The 21373-nt window shown below is 45.0% G+C and overlaps 1 protein-coding gene across 3 annotated transcripts in view; it reads left to right on the plus strand.

Annotated features, from left to right (window-relative positions):
• PPP2R5B (protein phosphatase 2 regulatory subunit B'beta) overlaps window positions 1-21373 on the plus strand; it is a 166279-nt gene that overhangs the window by 130062 nt on the left and 14844 nt on the right. For all 3 annotated transcript variants that reach the window (XM_073554479.1, XM_073554480.1, XM_073554481.1), the window contains one exon: window positions 15832-15951. In XM_073554479.1, the coding sequence (XP_073410580.1) occupies window positions 15832-15951 (120 nt within the window). The remainder of the gene's footprint in view (window positions 1-15831; window positions 15952-21373) is intronic.

Genomic DNA, 21373 nt, shown 5'->3' on the forward strand with positions numbered 1-21373 from the left:
CCTATCAGTCGGTTGGCTCATTTTGATAGGGTTTTTGCGGATGGCAGACAGCAGCTTTCCTATCCTGTCCTATGTAGTTAGCTTGGGCCCCATCATTTGCTCAACCTATCTTTCTATCTGTGTTAGTGTTTTCATCTTGCTTCACCGTCATTATATGTTGGGGGCTGCCTATTGCTTTGGGGTCTGCTCTGGGGCAGTTTAGTTTTTCCCCTTTCTGTCTTTAGGCTATATAGTTCTCTGGCTGTGATCGAGGGGTCTAGGGCACCGTAGGAACCCCCCACGGCTACTGATAGTTGTTGTGGATAGGTTCAGGGGTCTGCAATCCGATAGCTGCCTACCTCTCTGTTTTTTCTGGACTTAGCTGGTATTTTGTTTTTTCCTCCTTCGGTGACTCATCATAACAGAATCACCAGCCATACCGCAGATCCTAGGGTACTCAATAGCAGGAGAGAATTGTAAAAAAAAAAAAAAAAAAAAGTGTCAGAATTTTTTTTTTGTGTGCATATTTTTTCCTCTATATCTCTGAGGCCGTAGGGGGAATTTTTCTCTCAATGGAGATGAAGCAATTGTCTGATCGTGTGGAGCAGCTCGCTGCTGAAGTGCTGGGAATTTCCGCCTATCTTGCTCATTCACATGCTGCTGAAAAAAAGATTCCTACTCCTGATGTATTTTTGGGGGATCGGTCTAAATTCTTGAATTTCAAGAATAATTGTAAATTATTTTTTGCCTTGAAGCCTAACTCGTCGGGGAACTCCGCGCAGCAGGTTAAAATTGTCATCTCTTTGCTGCGCGGCGATCCCCAGGATTAGGCGTTTTCTTTGAAACCTGATGATCCTATTCTGAATAATGTGAACGCATTTTTTCAAGCCTTGGGGTTGTTGTATGATGAACCTAATGCTATTGATCAGGCTGAAAAGACCCTGTTGGCATTAAGCCAGGGTCGGGATTCGGCAGAGTTGTACTGTCAAAAATTCCGAAAGTGGGCGGTCCTTACTACCTGGAATGATGGTGCCTTGGCAGCCCTCTTTCGGAAGGGTTTGTCAGAAACTGTAAAAGATACTATGGTGGGATTTCCTGTTCCCTATGGTCTTGACGATTCTATGTCATTAGCCATTCAGGTGGATCGGCGTTTACGTGAACGCAAAACTACACGAGAGATGTTACCACCTGTTGAACAAATGTCTGAACCTATGCAATGTGATAGAGTTTTGTCTAGGGCGCAACGTCAGGAGTTCAGAAGGCGTAATAAGCTGTGTTTTTTTGTGGAGATGCCTCGCATATTATTTCTGTCTGCACTAAACGAGAGAAACGTTGTGCACACACGTTTTCTGTGGGTGGTGTTCAACCTAAGTTTCTTCTGGCAATTACTCTGATCTGCTCCCTGTCCACATTTTCCGCTAAGGCTTTTGTGGATTCGGGAGCAGCTCTGAACCTGATGGACTTGGATTTTGCTAAACGTTGTGGATTTCCTATGACACCTCTGCGGACGCCTATCCCTTTGAGGGGTATTGATGCTACTCCTTTGGCGAAGAATAAACCTCAGTTTTGGACCCAGGTGGTAATGCGGGTCGCCCCAGACCATCAAGAAAACTGCAGATTTTTGGTGTTGCATAATTTGCATGATACCATTGTTCTGGGGTTTCCCTGGTTGCAAATCCATAATCCAGTTCTGGATTGGAAATCTGTGTCTGTGGTGAGTTGGGGTTGTCGGTGTGCCCTTAGTGATGCTCCTGTTTTCTCCACCTCTCCCCAGTCGCATGATGTTCCTGACTATTTGGCTGACTTTTATGATGTACCGTACATACTCGAGTATAAGTCGATCCGAGTATAAGTCGACCCCCCTAATTTTGCCACAAAAAACTGGGAGAACTTATTGACTCGAGTATAAGTCTAGGGTGGGAAATGCTCCATAGATTATTCCCCCATATGGTGTCCTCAGAAGAAACTCCATAGATTATTCCCCCATATGCTGCTCCCATAAGAAGCGCCATAGATTGTTCCCTCATATGCTGCCCCCACAAGAAGCTCCAGATTATTCCCCCATATGCTGCCCCCCATAAGAAGCTCCATATATTGTTCCCTCATATGCTGCCCCCACAAGAAGCTCCATATTGTTCCCCCATATGCTGCCCCCATAAGAAGCTCCATATTGTTCCCCCATATACTGCCCCCACAAGAAGCTCCATATTGTTCCCTCATATGCTGCCCCCATAAGAAGCTCCATATTGTTCCCTCATATGCTGCCCCCACAAGAAGCTCCATATTGTTCCCCCATATGCTGCCCCCATAAGAAGCTCCATATTGTTCCCCCATATGCTGCCCCCATAAGAAGCTCCATATTGTTCCCCCATATACTGCCCCCACAAGAAGCTCCATATTGTTCCCCCATATGCTGCCCCCATAAGAAGCTCCATATTGTTCCCCCATATGCTGCCCCCATAAGAAGCTCCTTAGATTATTCCCCCATGTGCTGCCGCCGCCGCTGCTGCTGCTGCATGTAAAAATAAAAAAAATGACATACTCACCTCTCCGTCGCTGGGTGTCAGATTCTCACCTGTCCTGCGTCCATGGCTGCTCACCGCTATCTGCACGTCATCAGTCAGTGACGTTCAGACTGCAGGGGGCGCGGCGCGCACTAATCACGTCACCGCGCCCTCTGCTGTCTGAAGTCACTGACCGATGACAGACAGCAGCAAGCAGCCATGGACGCAGGACAGGTGAGTATCGCTATACTTACCCGTCCTGACGCTGTCTTGAGCCCCCAGCTTCTCCGCGCTCTCTCTTCCTGCCTTCAGCGGTCACGTGGTGCCGCTCATTAAAACTCATGAATATGCGCATATTGATGAGTTTTAATGAGCGGCACCACGTGACCACTGAAGGCTGGAAGAGAGAGCACGGGGAGAAGCTGGGGGCTCAAGACACAGCGTCAGGACGGGTAAGTATGACCTGACACATCCGCCCCCTCCGACCCCTTTGTATATGACTCGAATATAAGTCGAGAGGGGGACTTTCAGCCCAATTTTTTGGGCTGAAAATCTCGACTTATATTCGAGTATATACGGTATTTAGTGAGAATGAGTCTGCGTCTTTGCCTCCTAATAGGAGTTATGACTGTGCAATTGAGCTGAACCCGGGGTGTAAATTCCCCAAGGGTCGGCTTTTCAATTTGTCTGTACCCGAGCACGAGGCTATGCGATCCTATATTAAGGAGGCATTGGAGAAGGGTCATATTAGACCATCCTCTTCACCCTTAGGTGCTGGGTTTTTTTCGTGGCTAAAAAGGATGGTTCATTAAGGCCTTGTATTGACTATCGTGCCCTCAACAAAATTACTGTTAAATATCAGTATCCGTTACCCCTGATTTCTGATCTATTCTCCTGAGTTAAAGGTGCTTGCTGGTTTACCAAGCTTGACCTCAGGGGGGCGTATAATCTTATTCGCATTAAGCATGGGGATGAATGGAAGATGGCGTTTAATACTCCGGAGGGACATTTTGAGTACCTGGTGATGCCTTTTAGGCTCACTAATGCCCCTTCTGTCTTCCAGTGCTTCATGAATGATATATTCCGAGACTTTGCGGATAAATTTTTGATTATCTATCTGGATGATATTTTGATCTTCTCCAAGAATTGGGACTCTCATGTGGAACATGTTCGGACTGTGTTCCGGATTTTGAGGGAGAATTCCCTGTATGTCAAGGGATCGAAATGCCTTTTTGGGGTACAGAGAATTTCATTTTTGGGATTTATTTTGTCTCCGTCAACTATTGAAATGGACCCGGCCAAGGTACAGGCCATTTATGGATGGGGTCAGCCCACTTCTTTGAAGGCCCTCCAGAAGTTTTTGGGTTTTGCTAATTTTTATCGGAAATTTATAGCTAATTTTTCTGGTATTGCCAAGCTATTGACGGATTTGACTAGGAAGGGTGCTGATGTGCTGAATTGGTCTCCAGAGGCTGTTTCTTCCTTTCAGGAGCTGAAGCGAAGATTCACTTCTGCTCCGGTTTTGCGGCAACCTGATGTCTCACTCCCGTTTCAGGTGGAGGTGGACGCTTCTGAGATTGCTGCAGGAGCGGTGTTGTCCCAAAAAGATCCTGTGACATCTAAAATGAATCCTTGTGCTTTCTTTTCCCGAAAGTTCTCCCCATCCGAACGTAACTATGATGTGGGGAATCGGGAACTGTTGGCCATGAAATGGGCATTTGAGTAGTGGAGACATTGGTTGGAGGGAGCCAAACACCAAGTCGTGGTCCTTACTGACCACAAGAATTTGATTTACCTGGAGTTGGCCAAGCGCTTGAATCCTAGACAGGCTAGGTGGGCCTTATTTTTCACACGTTTTGATTTTGTGGTCTCTTTTCTTCTGGGCACTAAGAATGTCAAGGCAGACGCCCTCTCTAGGAGTTTCCTTGCTGATTTTCCTGTTGTGACTAAGCCTGCTACCATCTTAGGCGAGGGGGTAGTTCTTTCTGCCATCTTGCCCGATTTGAGACGTGCTCTGGAAGCGTTTCAGGAGGACAAACCTGAGCGTTGTCCCAGTGGAAAGTTGTATGTTCCTGACCAGTGGAGGAAGAGAGTGATGTCTGAAGTTCATTGCTCTGCATTGGCTGGTCATCCAGGTATTTTTGGTACTAGAGATCTGGTGAGTCGGTCTTTTTGGTGGCCCGCCTTGTCTCACGATGTCAGGAATTTTGTGCAGTCCTGTGGGACTTGCTCCCGGTCTAAACCTTGTTCTCGCTCTAGTGGCTTGTTGATGCCTTTGCCGCTGCCCAGGAGGCCATGGACCTATATTTCAATGGATTTTATCTCTGATATGCCTGTCTCTCAGAGAATGACTGTTATTTGGGTGATTTGTAATAGATTCTCTAAGATGGTCCGTCTTGTACCACTCCCTAAGTTGCCATCTTCCTCTGAGTTGGTGCCCTTGTTTTTGCAACAGGTGGTTCGCTTGCACGGGATTCCTGAGAACATTGTATCTGACAGAGGAGTTCAGTTTGTGTCTAGATTTTGGAGGACTTTCTGTTCCAAGCTGGGAATTCAGTTGTCCTTCTCCTCTGCGTTTCACCCTCAGACCAATGGGCAGACGGAGAGAACAAACCAGACTTTGGAGTCGTATTTGAGATGTTTTATTTCTGCCGATCAGGATGATTGGGTTTCATTTTTGCCCTTCGCCGAATTTGCTTTAAATAATAGAGCTAGTTCTGCCACTTTGATGTCACCTTTTTTTTGTAACTTTGGTTTTCACCCTCGATTTTCTTCAGGGCAGGTGGAGCCTTCTGCCTGCCCAGGTGTTGACACTGTGGTGGAGAGAATGCACCAGATCTGGGACCAAGTAGTGGATAAGTTGTCTCTCTCCCAGGAAAAGGCCCAGCGGTTTTCCAACCGGCGTAGGACCGTTGGTCCCCAGTTTAAGGTGGGTAATATGGTTTGGTTGTCATCAAAAAATATCGCTGTGAAGGTGGCTTCTCCTAAGTTTAAGCCTAGATTTATTGGACCTTACAAGATTTTGGAGATTATTAATCCGGTCTCTTTTCGTTTTGCTCTTCCTGTCACATTTAAAATTCATAATGTGTTTCATAAGTCCTTGTTGAAGAGGTTTGTTGAACCAGTAGTTCCTGTGGTGGCACCTCCTGACCCTATATTGGTTGAAGGTAACATGGAATATGAGGTAGAGAAGATACTGGATTTCCGTCTGGCTAGACGGAGACTCCAGTATTTGGTTAAGTGGAAGGGTTATGGTCAGGAGGATAATTCCTGGGTCTCTGCCTCTGATATTCATGCCGAAAGATTGGTGCGTGCCTTTCATCGGGCTCACCCGGATCGCCCTGGTGGCATGGATGAGGGTTCGGTGACCCCTCCTCAAGGGGGAGGTACTGTTGTGAGTTCATTTTTCCCTTCACCATTGAGGTCTGATGAACTCCCTCCTCTGGTGAAGGAAGGTAGTGAGGCTGATTACCAAACACCTGGGCAGCTAGATGATGACTGGGTGGCTGGAATTGAGGACTGGATATAAGGCTGCCGACGCCCTTCTTTCTGGCTGGTGATTTTCCTGCTGGATTCTTGGAGACCAGTCTGATTCCTGCATCTCAAAGCTAAGTTTTTCTGCTCTTCTTTGTACTCTTCAGTTTTGTTTTTGTTTTGCCTTGTTTTTTGGGAGTTCTGCCTTCCCTGGCCGCGGGTGAGCTGAACTCCATTTTTGTCTCTGATCTCTTGATATTTTGCTCTGTCTTCAGAATATACCTGAATGCTGATATAGTCTTTTGAAGCCTAGCGACTTCAGGGCCTGTTTTTCCTATCAGTCTGTTGGCTCATTTTGATAGGGTTTTTGCGGATGGCAGACAGCAACTTTCCTATCCTGTCCTATGTAATTAGCTTGGGTCCCATCATTTGCTCAACCTATCTTTCTATCTGTGTTAGTGTTTTCATCTTGCTTCACCGTCATTATATGTTGGGGGCTGCCTATTGCTTTGGGGTCTGCCCTGGGGCAGTTTAGTTTTTCCCCTTTCTGTCTTTAGGCTATATAGTTCTCCGGCTGTGATCGAGGGGTCTAGGGCACCGTAGGAACCCCCCACGGCTACTGCTAGTTGTTGTGGATAGGTTCAGGGGTCTGCAATCTGATAGCTGCCTACCTCTCTGGTTTTTCTGGACTTAGCTGGTATTTTGTTTTTTCCTCCTTCGGTGACTCATCATAACAGATAGGCCTATTGTAGAGTATGCCTAGATATTTTTCCGGTCAGTATATTTTTTTGTATTTTGGGTATTGGCCTGTTTTTCACTGGGAAGGTGTTTTTTAACATGATTATTAAAAGCTGTTTTTTAAAGGAATGTATGTTCACTTCTTTTGAAGTCATATAGTGACCATTAGCTAAGATGTCCTTTTCTGACTTGCTTTCATTAAGGTCAGTGAAGAAATCCTTGTTATTTGGGATATGGCTGCTTGCACCAGAATCTATACACCATATCTGCTTTTTAAGCTGACTCATTCTTGCTTTCCAAATTCTGCAATCTGCTTTGAGGTGGCCGGGCTTTTTACAGACAAAACATTCAGGAATTTCTCTAAGATTGCTCTTATATTTAGGGAAATTCTGTGTCTTTAATGCTGTTTCTGCTCTGGATTCATTATTGCTGTTTACATGCTGCGTTTTTCTCTTGAATTCACCCACAAGTTGTTTGACTTTAACATACTCTAGTGTCAGCTCATCATCTGGCCGTGCATCTAGTGCAGTCAAGATTGTGTCATAACTCTCTGGAAGACCACTTAATAGAAGTGCAGCAACATGAAATGCTTTAATTTTTTTCTCCAATACCCTTGAAATGCTCCACAATCTCTAGGGTGTTTCTTATATTGTCCTGAATATTCTGCCCATCACTTAGTTTAGACTGATACAGCTTTCTCATGAGATAAAGCTTATTGCTGAGATTTGATCTTTCATGCACTTTCTGTAACTCATCCCACATCTCCTTCGCGGTTGCACTCTTGCATATATGCACAATCTGATTATATCTACACTGAGGGAGATCATGCTTTGTGCTTTTCTGATCCTTCTCTAGCCATTCATCTGGTAATGGATTAGGCACTTGTTCCTGAGTATACGTCCACGTACCTTCTCTTATGAGCAGCATCTTCACCTTGAATTTCCAGGACTGGTAGTTCTGGTTAGTAAGGCTTGGCCCTGAGAAGTTGACAGGATTGCTGCTAGTGGAAATCTTCTCTGTTGCTTTGTGCTTCTTTTGCTCTGTGCTTCTGTTGCTGTGTTACTCTGGGGTTCTATGTCACTCTGGGCCCATAACTTGTTGGCAGCGGATTATTCAGGATACTCTTCAAGAGTGTGACAACAGATCTTCTTTCTTCAGGAACAAACAGGAACAATATATGATAAGTGTAACAGATCAGGAATAAATCATCTGTGTGTCTCTATCTGTGCAGCATCTAGAGCAGGCTGCTTCTCTCATACACAGACACAGGAAAAACAGGAAATATAGTCACTTTTTCTCCCTGTGTGAGCCTCTGAGAGTTTTTTTTCTTTAACTTTATAAACAGCATACAAATCTAGCAACTGAACACTCATAGACAGGAATGGAGTTGTTGCACCAAACATATTCCAACATTGAGTCTGGCTGTAAGACAACTTGCTGCACAAGAATTTTGCAATTAGTGCTCTGCTCTTTGTGTGTATAAATGTCCCAATTAGTAATAATAGGGGGATTTTTTTCATATATTTTCAATATTGCTTCATTCATAAATTATCATTTTTCTAAAACATTCGAAAAAAATGTGTGTGAAATAAAAAGTCAATTATGTCAGGATGCTCAGATGCAGCAGTGTAATGATGCCGGTGTGTATATGTTATGTAATAAATTAGTCATCTGGTTTATGAGGAAGCATGATCACCCCGCTATTGTACCCATGGAGCAGATATCTTGTGAATATCCAACATTCCCTAGCAACTCTTGTATCCATGGAAACAATTTTGCTTGCTATAGCTTATCTGGTTCATTTTAGGCACTGATAAAGCAGCTGTGAATGTAATTTTCCACCTTATTGTCCCATATAATCTGGCTAATCAAACTTATCAGTGAGAACATTTATTGGACATACAGTGTATCAAGGTAAATCAAAGGTGTAAGCAACTCCATGACGGTAATATTTATGCTGCATTTATCCAAAGCTTTTCCATGTGGGAAAATAGCAATTATCGCAATACACATTATCTTCTCATCATCGTCAATAAGATCAGACAACAGCAATGTCGGGTTCTGTGGATGATAACCTGATGAACAATCCAACTACTCCGTTAATCAATTTTTTTTTTTGCGCTCTTATTATGTCTTCTCCTTCTTCCAAGTCCCATAACGTTTTTGAATTTTTTTTTTTTTTTTGCTTCACAAAGCGTAATTTTTAATTCCCCAAGTGAGATGAAATGTTCAAAAAATACAATTCTGCCATTTTTTTTTTAAAAGTGTTCACTGTGTTAAAAATGACCTGTCGACATGATTCTCCATGTCAGTACAGTTAAGGCGATAACAAACATATAAGCATTTTTGTATATATATTTTAATGGAGAAAAAAAAATCAGAAATTTGCGCACAAAAAAAAAAATTCTACAGCTGTTGGATTGTATTAATTGATACCATTTTGGGATACATAGGATGTTTGAATCACATTTATTGAATTTTTTTTTTGGGGGGGGTGGAGGGGAACTTATTGGCCAAAAATATACCAATTCTGTTTTTTTGGTTTTTTTTTTGGCATTTATTATAAAGGCGAAATATTTTTTATATCTCATTAGTTTGGGCAATTACTCAAGTGGCAATACCAAATATGTTAATGCTTTCATATTTTACATTTAGAGATTTATGTTTGGGGAGTGATTTGAACTGTTATGTATTATTTTTTTAAATATTTTTTTTAACGCTCTTTGCACTTTTTATTAAACACTTTAGGAGACATGAACCTGTTATCTCTTTAGCGCCTATACAATACACTGCAATACTTCAGTGTGCTGTAAAATACTGGTTTCCTATGAATCCTTTTTAATAATACCACGCCTTAGCAACCCATAGGCATCCTGCGATAGCGCTGTGCCAGGGACCGATGGGCTCTGAACTGATATTGGCCTAGCTTAGAGGCTTTTCCAAATGCAAGTGTCATGCTTGGCAGTGACCATTAAGAAGTTCAAATGATGTGATGGGATCATTACGTTGATAGTGCATGTCTACTGTACATGTATGTCGGATGTCACTTTGAGGTTAGAAAAGGCGTAGAATAAATACATTTATGTTGCAACCATTTTTACCCTTTCTAAAATGTCACAATTTTAGCAAAATTCATAAACATGCAACATTTGTATTTGGGATAACTAGTAGCCCTTCTAAAGCTGCATTGTTTTGGTTTGAATTTACCCACTATGCTATTGTGCCGCTTTATACTTTTAATTGACAACCTTCATAAAAAATTCTTTAATAAAAGTTATGTTTTATCCTCTAACATTTCTTCAATATACCAATACCCTAGTGGTGTCTGAGCTTTAAATGTCAAATGGTCACATACTTGCCATCAAATATTGATAATTCTCCAGATTAGTGGCAGTAAGAATATGGAAAGTCACGGGGTGATATTGATCCGCACAATGTCACGGCTGAGCTGCTTAAGCATAGATCAGGGAGTGATATCATCATGGTGCTGCCTGGACCTAAGCTCGGCACGCTTTGCTCATAGATAATGCAGAAACCCTATAAATACCTTCTTGACGTACTGTGTGAAGAGAGGATCCTACCGATACATTAATACTGCTAGAATATTGAACAACACAACCATCATGGACTGTGACATGTGTAAGCAGGGCTGGCTCCAGGTTTTCGTGGGCCCCGGGCGAAAGAGTCCCCGTGGGCCCCTTGAACACATACCATGATGCACAGATACGGCAAAGAAATACTGGTATAGTACAATGCCAAAGATTTCACTTACTTCTTACATTATATGAGTGATGTATATTGTAAATTCTACAATAGGTCAGAAACTGGACAGTATAGTCCTCCATACACTATTATTGGCACCACATAGAGGTCCATACAGAATAATTAGCCCCATGTATTGTTCCATACAGAATGATGGCCCCACATATTGCTCCATACAGAAAAATGAGCCCCATATATTGCTCCATACAGAATGAGCCCCATATATTGCTCCATACAGTATTGTGTGCACCACATAGTCCTCCATACAGAATAATGAGCCCCATATATTGTTCCATACAGTATTATGGACCCCACATATTGCTTCATGCAGAACGATGAGCCCCATATATTACTTCATACAGTATTATGTGCACCACATAGTGCTCTTTACAGAATAATGAGCCCCATATACTGCCCCATACAGAATAATGTGCCCCATATAATGCTCTATACAGTATTATGGGCACAACATAGTGACCCATAGAGAATAATGGACCCCATATATTGCTCCATACAGAATAATGAGCCCCATATATTGCTCCATACAGTATATAATAGTTCCCATATATTGCTCCATACAGTATAATGAGCCTCTTATATTGCTCCATACTGTATAATGGGCCCAATATAATGATCCATAAATAATAATGAACCCTATGTATTGCTCCATACATAATGGGTCCCATATAATGTTCCATACAGTATTTGACGGGCTCCATATAATGCTCCACTATGTAATGGGCCCTATATATTGCTCCATATATAATGGGCCCCATATAATGCTCCATACAGTATAGGATGGGCCCCATAAAGTATGAGCCCCATATATTGCTCCATACAGTATATGATAGGCCCCATATAATGCTCCATATATAATGGGCCCCATATGTGATGCTCCAGTGTATGATGGGCCCATATAATGCTCCATATATAATGAGCCTCATATATGATGCTCCAGTGTATAATGGGCTCCATATATGATGCTCTAGTGTATGATGGTCTCCATATATAATGCCCCAAACATAAAAAAAGTGAAATACTCACCTCTCCTTGCTAGCCGCTGCTCTGTTCCGGACTCCTCACCGTCGGCATCTTCTGGCTGTCTGCACTGTGACTGTTCAGGCAGAGGGTGCACAGATGTGACGTCATCACGCCCTCTGACCTGAACGTCACAGTCAGAAGACGCAGCAGCGGAGGAACAGGAAGAATTAAGTATCGCAAATGCCGGGGCCCTGAGCAAGCTGGGGGACACACTTGCAGGTGCCGGCACAGGCACCTATAGCGCGCCGATGTTCCCAACAGCGTGTGGTCCCCCTTCTTACTCAGGGCCCCAGCACTTGCCTGGGTGCACTGGGTGCTGACGCCGGCCCTGTGTGTGTCTACTTCTACTGTATAGAGTGTAATACAGAGGGCAAATGGTGATGACAATGCACATTGGTTGCATGGTGAGGATTCCTGTTGGTAACAACGTGTAACTATACAATATATTTTAGACACGTTCATAGGTTTATGTGTAATCATATACTGCCTTTGTGCACAGTTTACATGTAACCATCACATTAGTTTCTTGTTACTTCTAAAATATAATTATTGTAATGAGTGTTTTCAGTTTAGAGACATTAGGACAAAATATTTTGTGTAATGTCACGTTACAGAATTGGTAAGTTCCAATGAGCATATTTTTTATACTCACCTTCCCGTCACTTACTTTGTTACATTTATTATGCCAATTTACAAACTCCTCATTCACTCTGTGCTCTGTGACCACATTGCTATGACTCCTTAAAGGGAATCTGTCACCAGATTTTTTACTATGTAATCTGTCAGCAGCATAACGCAGGGACTAAGACCCTGATTCTATTGATGTATCACTTAGTTTACTAGGTGCACCAGTTGTGATAGAATCACAGTTTTCCCTTCACCCATGGCAGCACACCTGAGAGAGAGCCGCCCAGCCAGGACAGGAACCTACTGAAATATAAGGGCGGTACCTCTCCCCCCACTTCAGTTGGGTTCCTGTCCTGGATGGGAATCCCATACTGGAAGACGGCGGTACTTGTTATGGATGAAGAGAAGAAAGTCCCAGGCCCGTCCTGGCATTGGAAGAGCAAGTCACGTACCTGTGATGCCAGCCTTCGGGTGCTGGAAGCGCCATCCACAGGTCCCCTGGGGACTTGGTGTACGTTTGGGCACGGGCAGCATAGTCGGCGTTTGACTGGCTGGATCCGCCGTGCCGCCCTCCCCTTGCGCTCCCCAGGCCGCCGCCCACCAGGGTAACGCATGGTAGTGCGACCGGGGCTTTCTTCCGGGTGCCGCTGACATCACGGGCACCACTAGGCATGATGGTAGGCGCGTCCCGGTGATGTCAGGGAGGCGCCGGAAACAAGAAGGCAGCGCCCTGTGCGACGCCGGTCGGTATACAGTAGGATTCGCATGTGTCCGGCCGGCAGTCGCAGGGGGGAGGGGCAACATTGAACTGGAACGAGGCACGGAGCGCTGGGATCATTTACGCGCAGACACCAGGGCAGGAGGCTGCTGAAGAAATGAATCTAGGTGACTTACAGCAGCGGCAGTCGCCGTTACCACCACCACCACCAGGGAAGTCTATAGCTCGACTTCAGGGACACAAAGGGAGTAGCTGTGCCAGGAGCAGCAGCCGTCCCAGCCAGAGGTCCCGGGATTCCTCGGTGTCCAGAGAGGATGCATTATGTGTCCCACCACAGCCTCCGAGTCCGGAGAGGCCTAGGAAATCTATGGGAAAGAAGAATAACAGGGTCTGTGCTCTGTGCAAAAATCACCTAGCGAAGGATTGGCAGAAGGACCTCTGTACCCTCTGCATCCAAAGAACCATTGCGGAGGAGACCCCTAATTTCACTGCTAATTTCACCCCTATACACTGCTGAATCCCAGCAGTCAAATAGGCCCAGCTCCATACCAGACAGCTGCAGTGGGAGATACTATCAGCACAAAAAACGCCAAGAGGGCGATAAATCTTTCCTTGGAGGTCAGAGACTCCCTCAGATGATGGACACACAGGGCAAATTTAACATCAGGGGTTCCTTGGGAAAGACTGGTGAGCGACGTGATCTTAACAGATGCACGTTTTCTCTGGGTGGGGGCACACCTAAGAGATCAGGCGATTCAGGGGTCTTGGGCGCCTCAGGAGCTCGGGTCGTCGTCGAATCTAAAAGAACTATGGGCGGTGGACACAGGGCTCTGAGAAACTTTTTTCCTCTCCTACCGGGCCGCGATGTTCGCATTATGTCAGACAACCATGCCACGGTAGCATACATCAGTCATCGGGGGGGACAAGGTCATACTTCCTAATGGAAGCAGCCAACAACATTTTTCACATGGCGCAACAACATCTCTTATCCCTTACGGCACTACACATGAAGGGTGTAGAGAACGTCGAGGCAGACTTCCTAAGCTGCAACAAGCTAAGGCAAAGGGAGTGGACCTTAAACCTCGGGGTTTTCCAGCAGATAGTCCGCCTATGGAGGATGCTGGAAATAGATTTGTTTGCCAACAAACGCAACAGGAAAGTAAAAAGTTTCTGTTCGCTAAACCCAAGGGAAAGGCCGTTTGCGGTAGACTCCCTACAGATTCCTTGGAACTTCAAAATTGTTTATGCATTTCCTCCAATAGCCTTGATTCCAACAGTGGTGAGGAAAATCAGAAGGGATCAAGCAAGAGTGATTATGATTGCCCCATTCTGGCCAAAAAGGCCTTGGTTTTCCCTATTGTGGATAATGTCGCTACCAGATCCATGGATCCTGCCTGGAGTTTCCAGACCTCCTCAGTCAGGGGCCAATATTCCACACCCAGGTGAAGGGGTTCCATCTTGCGGCGTGGAATTTGAGAGGACACTTCTGAGTAGTAGGGGGTTCTTGCCGGGGATAGTTTTCACCTTGTTAAGGACTAGGAAACCCATAACTACAAGTATCTACGGCAGGACATGGAGTGAATTCCTAAAGTTTTTAGACAAGCCGTTAAGCCAAAAACCTCCAATCGGTCCCATCTTAGAGTTTCTGCAATCGGGGTTGGAACTGGGACTAGCTGTTAATACCCTTAAAGTTCAGGTGTCGGCCTTAGGTGCATTATACAACTGTAACCTTGCTGCTAATAGATGGGTGGCAAGATTCATAAACTCCTGCCATAGGTCCAAACCAGTTCCATCCCCGAAGGATTCCCCATGGGATCTAAACTTGGTATTGGAGGCCCTCACGAAGGAACCATTTGAACCCATACATGAGTTATCAATAAAATATTTTACCCTGAAAACATTCATATTAGTGGCTCTTACATCAGCTCGTAGGGTGAGTGATTTGCAGGCCCTCTATAAATCTGCCTTATACACAGATATGAGGATAGGATTGTGTTAAAAACATACCCGGCATATCTGCCCAAAGTAGTATCAAAATTTCATCGAAGGCAGGAGATTATCCTTCCCTCCTGTGAGAACCCTAAAAATTCGGGGGAAAAGAGATTTCACAATCTAGATGTTAGGAGGGCGCTGCTAGAGTATATGTCTGTGACTAGCCAGTGGAGGAGGTCCCAGTCCCTATTCATAGCCTTTCAGGGTAGCAGGAAGGGTTATGGGGTGTCAAAGGGTTCCATTGCCAGATGGATTAGGGAGACCATTAGTGTAGCTTACTCAGCTAGTGGTGCTCCGATTCCTGATGGTATCAAGGCTCACTCCACCAGAGCCGTGGCAACCTCCTGGGCAAAAAATGCAGAGGTATCGATTGACCAAATCTGTAAGGCTGCTACCTGGTCCTCACCATCCACATTCTTTAGGCACTATAAGTTGGACCTATCCTCCTCTGTTGACTTGACCTTGGGTAGAAGGGTGCTGCAAGTGGTGGCCCCTCCCTAAGGTGTTTCAAAGTCTCCAAAAATCGCTCAGGTTTGCTGTCATGGGTGAAGGGAAAACACCTAGGTTACTTACCGATTGCCGTTTTTTCCAGAGCCCATGACAGCACCCATATATTCCCCCCCCCCTTTTCACCGTATGAGTGTGCACTATAATTAGGAGTATTTATGATGTGGTGTTGGTTATATGTGTAATTAACTGGGAGGACCTCTCATGCTCTGTAACCAACTGAAGCGAGGGAGAGATATCACCCTTATATTTCAGTAGGTTACTGTCCTGGCTGGGCGGATCCCTCTCTCTCTCAGGTGTGCTGATATGAGCTCCGGAAAAAACGGCTACCGGTAAGTAACCTTGGTTTTTTCTCTGCTGCAGATCTAGTAGAGCTCTGAATGTTGAGCCCTGTATAAACCTGCCCATACCACTGATTGCATAACAAAAACCTGCTGATAGTAACTGAGATATATTTCTAGCATTATAATCCATGGTGTCTTTTCACAGGTGATGTTCCTTGGAGAGTTGGAAGAAATTTTGGATGTCATTGAACCATCCCAGTTCGTTAAGATCCAGGAACCACTTTTTAAACAAATTGCCCATTGTGTCTCCAGCCCACATTTCCAGGTAGAAAGCCAAGTTCTCTTGTAAAGTGATAAATACATAGATTCATAGATTCACAACTGTGAGATACACTGAATCTGACCGTGGTCTTGTCATAGGACTACGCCTTTGTAACAAGTTAGTTCATGAAACGTCTTTTCTCTAAAATATTCTCTGATCAACTGAAGGTGGTACTGAAGAGTGGAAGGAACTGCAGCCACTCAGCCATGAAATGGAGACCCAGTAATGTTACAGAGCTGGATCACCAAGTGATGAGGTGACTCAATAACGTCATCTCAAACCTCATCAGCCCAAAAACTGTGTGACAGGAGTTTGATGTCATATGATTCCATGCTAGAGCAGCTACATGCAAGCCTTACATCACCAAGCACAATACCTGGTGTATGATAGTGGGGTAAAGCTGCAGCCACCAGATTCTGGAGCAGTGGAAAATGTTATTTGGAGAGATGATTCACGCTTCTGTGTCTGGCCACTGAAGGACAAGTGTTGGTGTTTGGTGAATGCCCGAAGAATGTTGTCTGTCTGACTTCTTTGTGCCAGTTGTGAAGTTTGGTGGAGGATGGATGATTCTTTGTGGTTGTTTTTCATGGGTATTAGTTCCAGTGAAGGGAAATCTTAATGCATGCTTCATCACAAGACATTTAGGACAATTGTATCCTTCCAGCTTTGCAGGAATACAGTGGGTACGGAAAGTATTCAGACCCCTTTAAATTTTTCACTCTTTGTTTCATTGAAGCCATTTGGTAAATTCAAAAAAGTTCATTTTTTTCTCATTAATGTACACTCTGCACCCCATCTTGACTGAAAAAAACAAAAATGTAGAAATTTTTGCAAATTTATTAAAAAAAGAAAAAATGAAATATCACATGGTCATAAGTATTCACACCTTTTGCTCAGACACTCATATTTAAGACATGCTGTCCATTTCCTTGCGATCCTCCTTGAGATGGTTCTACTCCTTCATTGGAGTCCAGCTGTGTTTAATTAAACTGATAGGACTTGATTTGTTTCCTTCAATTGCAACCAGTCATCCTGTCCCTGCAGCTTAAAAACACCCCCACAGTATGATGCTGCCACCACCATGTTTCACTGTTGGGATTGTATTGGGCAGGTGATGAGCAGTGCCTGGTTTTCTCCACACATACCGCTTAGAACTTTTTGGTGATAATTCTATCTTCGCATCATCAAACCAGAGAATCTTATTTCTCATAGTCTGGGAGTCCTTCATGTGTTTTTTAGCAAACTCTAAGCAGGCTGTCATATGTCTGGCACTGAGAGGTGGCTTCCATCGGGCCACTCTGCCATAAAGGCCTGACTGGTGGAGGGCTGCAGTGATAGTTGACTTTGTGGAACTTTTTCCCATCTCCCTACTGCATCTGTGGAGCTCAGCCACAGTGATCTTGGGGTTCTTCTTTACCTCTCTCACCAAGGCTCTTCTCCCACGATTGCTCAGTTTGGCTGGATGGCCAGGTCTAGGAAGACTTCTGGTGATCCCAAACCTCTTCCATTTAAGGATTATGGAGGCCACTGTGCTCTTCGGAATCTTGAGGACTGCAGAAATTCTTTTGTAACCTTGGCCAGATCTGTGCCTTGCCACAATTCTGTCTCTGAGCTCCTTGGCCTGTTCCTTTGTCCTCCTGATTCTCATTTTGCCTGACATGCACTGTGAGGTCTTGCATAGACAGGTGTGTGCCTTTACAAATCAAGTCCTATCAGTTTAATTAAACACAGCTGGACTCTAATGAAGGAGTAGAACCATCTCAAGGAGGATCATAAAAGAAATCGACAGCATGTAACTTAAATATGAGTGTCTGAGTACAGGGTCAAAATACTTATGACCATGTGATATTTCTTTTTTAATAAATTTGCAAACATTTCTGTTTTTATCAGTCAATATGGAGTGCAGAGTGTACATTAATGAGAAAAAAATTAACTTTTTTGAGTTTACCAGATGGCTGTAATGAAACAAAGAATGAAAAATGTAATGGGGTCTGAATACTTTCCGCACCCACTGTATGTATATATGTGAAGAGGAAGTCCGGTCTGCGGGTACCTATTCTGCGCCGGGTCTGGAACCGTTGAGGTTGTCTTCCCTGTTGTCCGGGGGAGAGAATAAGGGACAGGACCAACCTCGTCACCCTGAAGCTAGGGGCGTGGCAAAGGGAAAGCGCATGCAAAAACAGCCAGCAGTGGCACGAACAAGCAGCGTGTGGCAGGGCTATCAGCGTGCTCCGTCCTCTGAGCACCAGCGCTGCGACAGCTCGCGCCTGCCGACCTTCGACACTGACAGAGAGACTGCGAGAGACAGAGGGGCTGAGCGCTCCGTGCTTGTTGGAACAGTGCACAGGCAAAGTAGAGAATGCTGGGTACCGGACGCATACTCTTGGCCCTCCCTGCCGGTGAAGACTGTCAGGAAAGAGCTGCGGCCTCGTCTGTTTCGGCGATAGCAGCTTATGGACTAGGGGCTCAGCGGAAGGTACCGGAAACTGACCGCTGCTGCCAGAAGACGGACCGCTGTGTGAAGGATTCTCCTTTAGACATTGTTTCCGCCGTTGTTGACGCTGCAACTCCCTGAGGGATCATCTGCCATGGAGAAGCACCAAGAACACGATAAGTTCTTTCTAAAACGACTGTTCTCATTCTGCACTTAGTGTTCTGCACATTTTTCCCTTAACCATTTGATTCCCTATGAGGAGTTAACCCCTGGTTCAATTAAACTGTTCAATTTGTTAACCCTTGCTCTGCCATCCGTCTGTTATGGCATCCCGCAACCTGCTTAAACATATATACAATATATACTCGTGTTTGTGTGTATATATATATATATATATATATATAATGTAATCTATCCTGGTATATACAGTCCTGCTCATCGTTATTGGCACCCATTAGATGTAAGTACATAATGTGGAATATCTCCTCAAAAAAAAAAGTATCAAGTGAAACCTTTTTTTGTATAGACTATAGAACACTTGTGTTAAATACAAAAGAGCAAAGGCTAAACAATAATTTTAAATCAAAAACCATTGAAGGAAAAATAGAATATACTGAAGCTTGATGTGCACTGGTATTGGCATCCTTTACATTACATTAGTATGGAAACACATTTTGACTTGCCTGTGGTAAATCACAAATGAGAATCATTTGTGCTTAATTGTCGGTGCCATTTGAAATTGAATTAGCCAATGATTGATGACTTCAGTGTTTTAAAAAGCGACATTGTAGGACCTGTTCCTTTGTCACAACTGAACTGCTATTATTAGCAAACACAAGACTTCCAAAGGGGATTATGCTGTCTCCAAAGACCCAGTTTCAGCATTACACAATGTTAAGAAGTTTGCCAAGCATGTAACCATCAAGAATCTCTCTGGAAGTGGGGGAAAGAGGAAAATTTACAAAAGATATCTTTGAAGTTTGGTACGAATGGTGGAAAAAAAAACACCACGGCAAACATCCAAAGACCTGAAGGCCAACCTGGAACAGTCTGGGTGTTAGGGTTTGCGGATCGCACCAAATGTAAATTATGAGAAGGTGCGATCGTAACCCAGGGTCCACAGTGCGGTGATGGAAAAACTGCAGCTAGAGGACTATGGCGGAATGTAGCTGAGAGCAAGCACCGTAAACACACCAAGGTAAACGTCACTCAGTGTGAACAGAGTGCAACGTGCCTGACTCTGTTGCTCCACAGAGCAGTACAAAAACTGAGAGCACTCTAAGATATGCCCTGTTAGACGTCACAGGAACATAGAGGCAGTAGCGTAGCTACCGAGGGGGCAGTCGCCCCGGGCCCGCGCTGTGAGGGGGCCCACCCGGATTTACACTTGACTGTATCTGCGGCAGAGAGGGAGAATCAATCATCTCCCTGCTCTGCCCTTATGTTCTCTTCTCGGCCACAGGACCTGTGATGAGGTCACAGGAGGGGAGAAGTCGAGGTCACATGATCAGGGGCCTCAGTCTCAGTGTATGTAGGACTCTGCTGTGCTGGTTCTCATGGTGCTGGATGAAGGGAAGTTTCTGTGTGGGATCAGGCTTGGTTTACAGGGTGCATGTAGCAGAGCTGTGTGTGTATGAGGTGTACGGAGTGGAGCCGTGTGTACGAGGTGCATGGAGCCGCGTGTGTACGAGGTGTACGGAGCAGAGCCGCGTGTGTGCGAGGTGTACGGAGCGGAGCCGCGTGTGTGCGAGGTGTACGGAGCGGAGCCGCGTGTGTGCGAGGTGTACGGAGCGGAGCCACGTGTGTGCGAGGTGTACGGAGCGGAGCCGCGTGTGTGCGTGGTGTACAGAGCGGAGCCGCGTGTGTGCGAGGTGTACGGAGCGGAGCCGCGTGTGTGCGAGGTGTACGGATCTATGTGTGTACAAGGTGCATGGTGGGGAGCATTCATACCTCCCAACCATCTCGATTTTGAGAGAAAGTCTGCCCCATTCGGGAGCTTACTTTTCCCGCGGACACAGGAGTATACGGCAGAGCCCCGAGGAGCACTTTAAAATTTGCACGTGACGTTCCACCGAAAGTGACATGCTGGAAGCTGACCGGAAATGAGGTAATTTCGGGAGGAGATTGTGACGGAACCATGGAGGCACCTCAGGGAATGCTTCAGGTCCATCACTGTCTCCTCCTTGGACTCGGGGATGTCGGCCATGTGAGTGGATCAGGATATGTCCTGCACTTGGAGGCTCAGGTGGGCACTGCAATGTGAGCCCTGCTGCTATAGTATCTTTTGTTCTCTTTCTCTCTCTCTATTCTCTCTCTCTGTTCTTTCTTTCCCTTCTTTCTTTCTGTTCTCTCTCTAATATTTCTCTCTGTTCGTTCTCTTTCTCTCTGTTCTCTCTCTCTCTGTTCTTTCTTTCTTCTCTTTCTCTCTCTCTCTGTTCTTTCCCCTTTCTTTCTCTCTAATGTTTCTTTCTCTGTTCTTTCTCTCTCTCTGTTCTCTTTCTTTTTCTATGATGTAGCCCCCTTCATATGGTATAATAAAGCCCCTTCAGAATATAATGCAGCTCCCCTTACAGAGTATCATGCTGTCCCCCTCATGGGGTATCATGCTGTCCCCCTCATGGGGTATCATGCTGTCCCCCTCATGGGGTATCATGCTGCCCCCCTCATGCGGGGTATCATACTACCCCCCTCATACGGGGTATCATGCTGCCCCCTCCTCATACGTGGTATCATAATACCCCACTCATACGGGGTATCATGCTGCCCCCCATCATACGGGGTATCATGCTGCCCCCCATCATACGGGGTATCATGCTGCCCCCTCCTCATACGGGTATTATGCTGCCCCCCCATACGGGGTATCATAATCATGCAACCAGGACTCACTATATAAAATTAAAAAAAAAAACAAAAAACGATACTCACCTCTCCTCCTCACTCCCACGCTGATTTCGGCAGTGACTCTACTCTGATGTCAGGAGCTGCGCGGCA

The sequence above is a fragment of the Dendrobates tinctorius genome, unplaced genomic scaffold (genome assembly GCF_039654945.1).
Source record: "Dendrobates tinctorius isolate UK_male_01 unplaced genomic scaffold, ASM3965494v1 ptg000211l, whole genome shotgun sequence".
Taxonomy (NCBI): domain Eukaryota; kingdom Metazoa; phylum Chordata; class Amphibia; order Anura; family Dendrobatidae; genus Dendrobates; species Dendrobates tinctorius.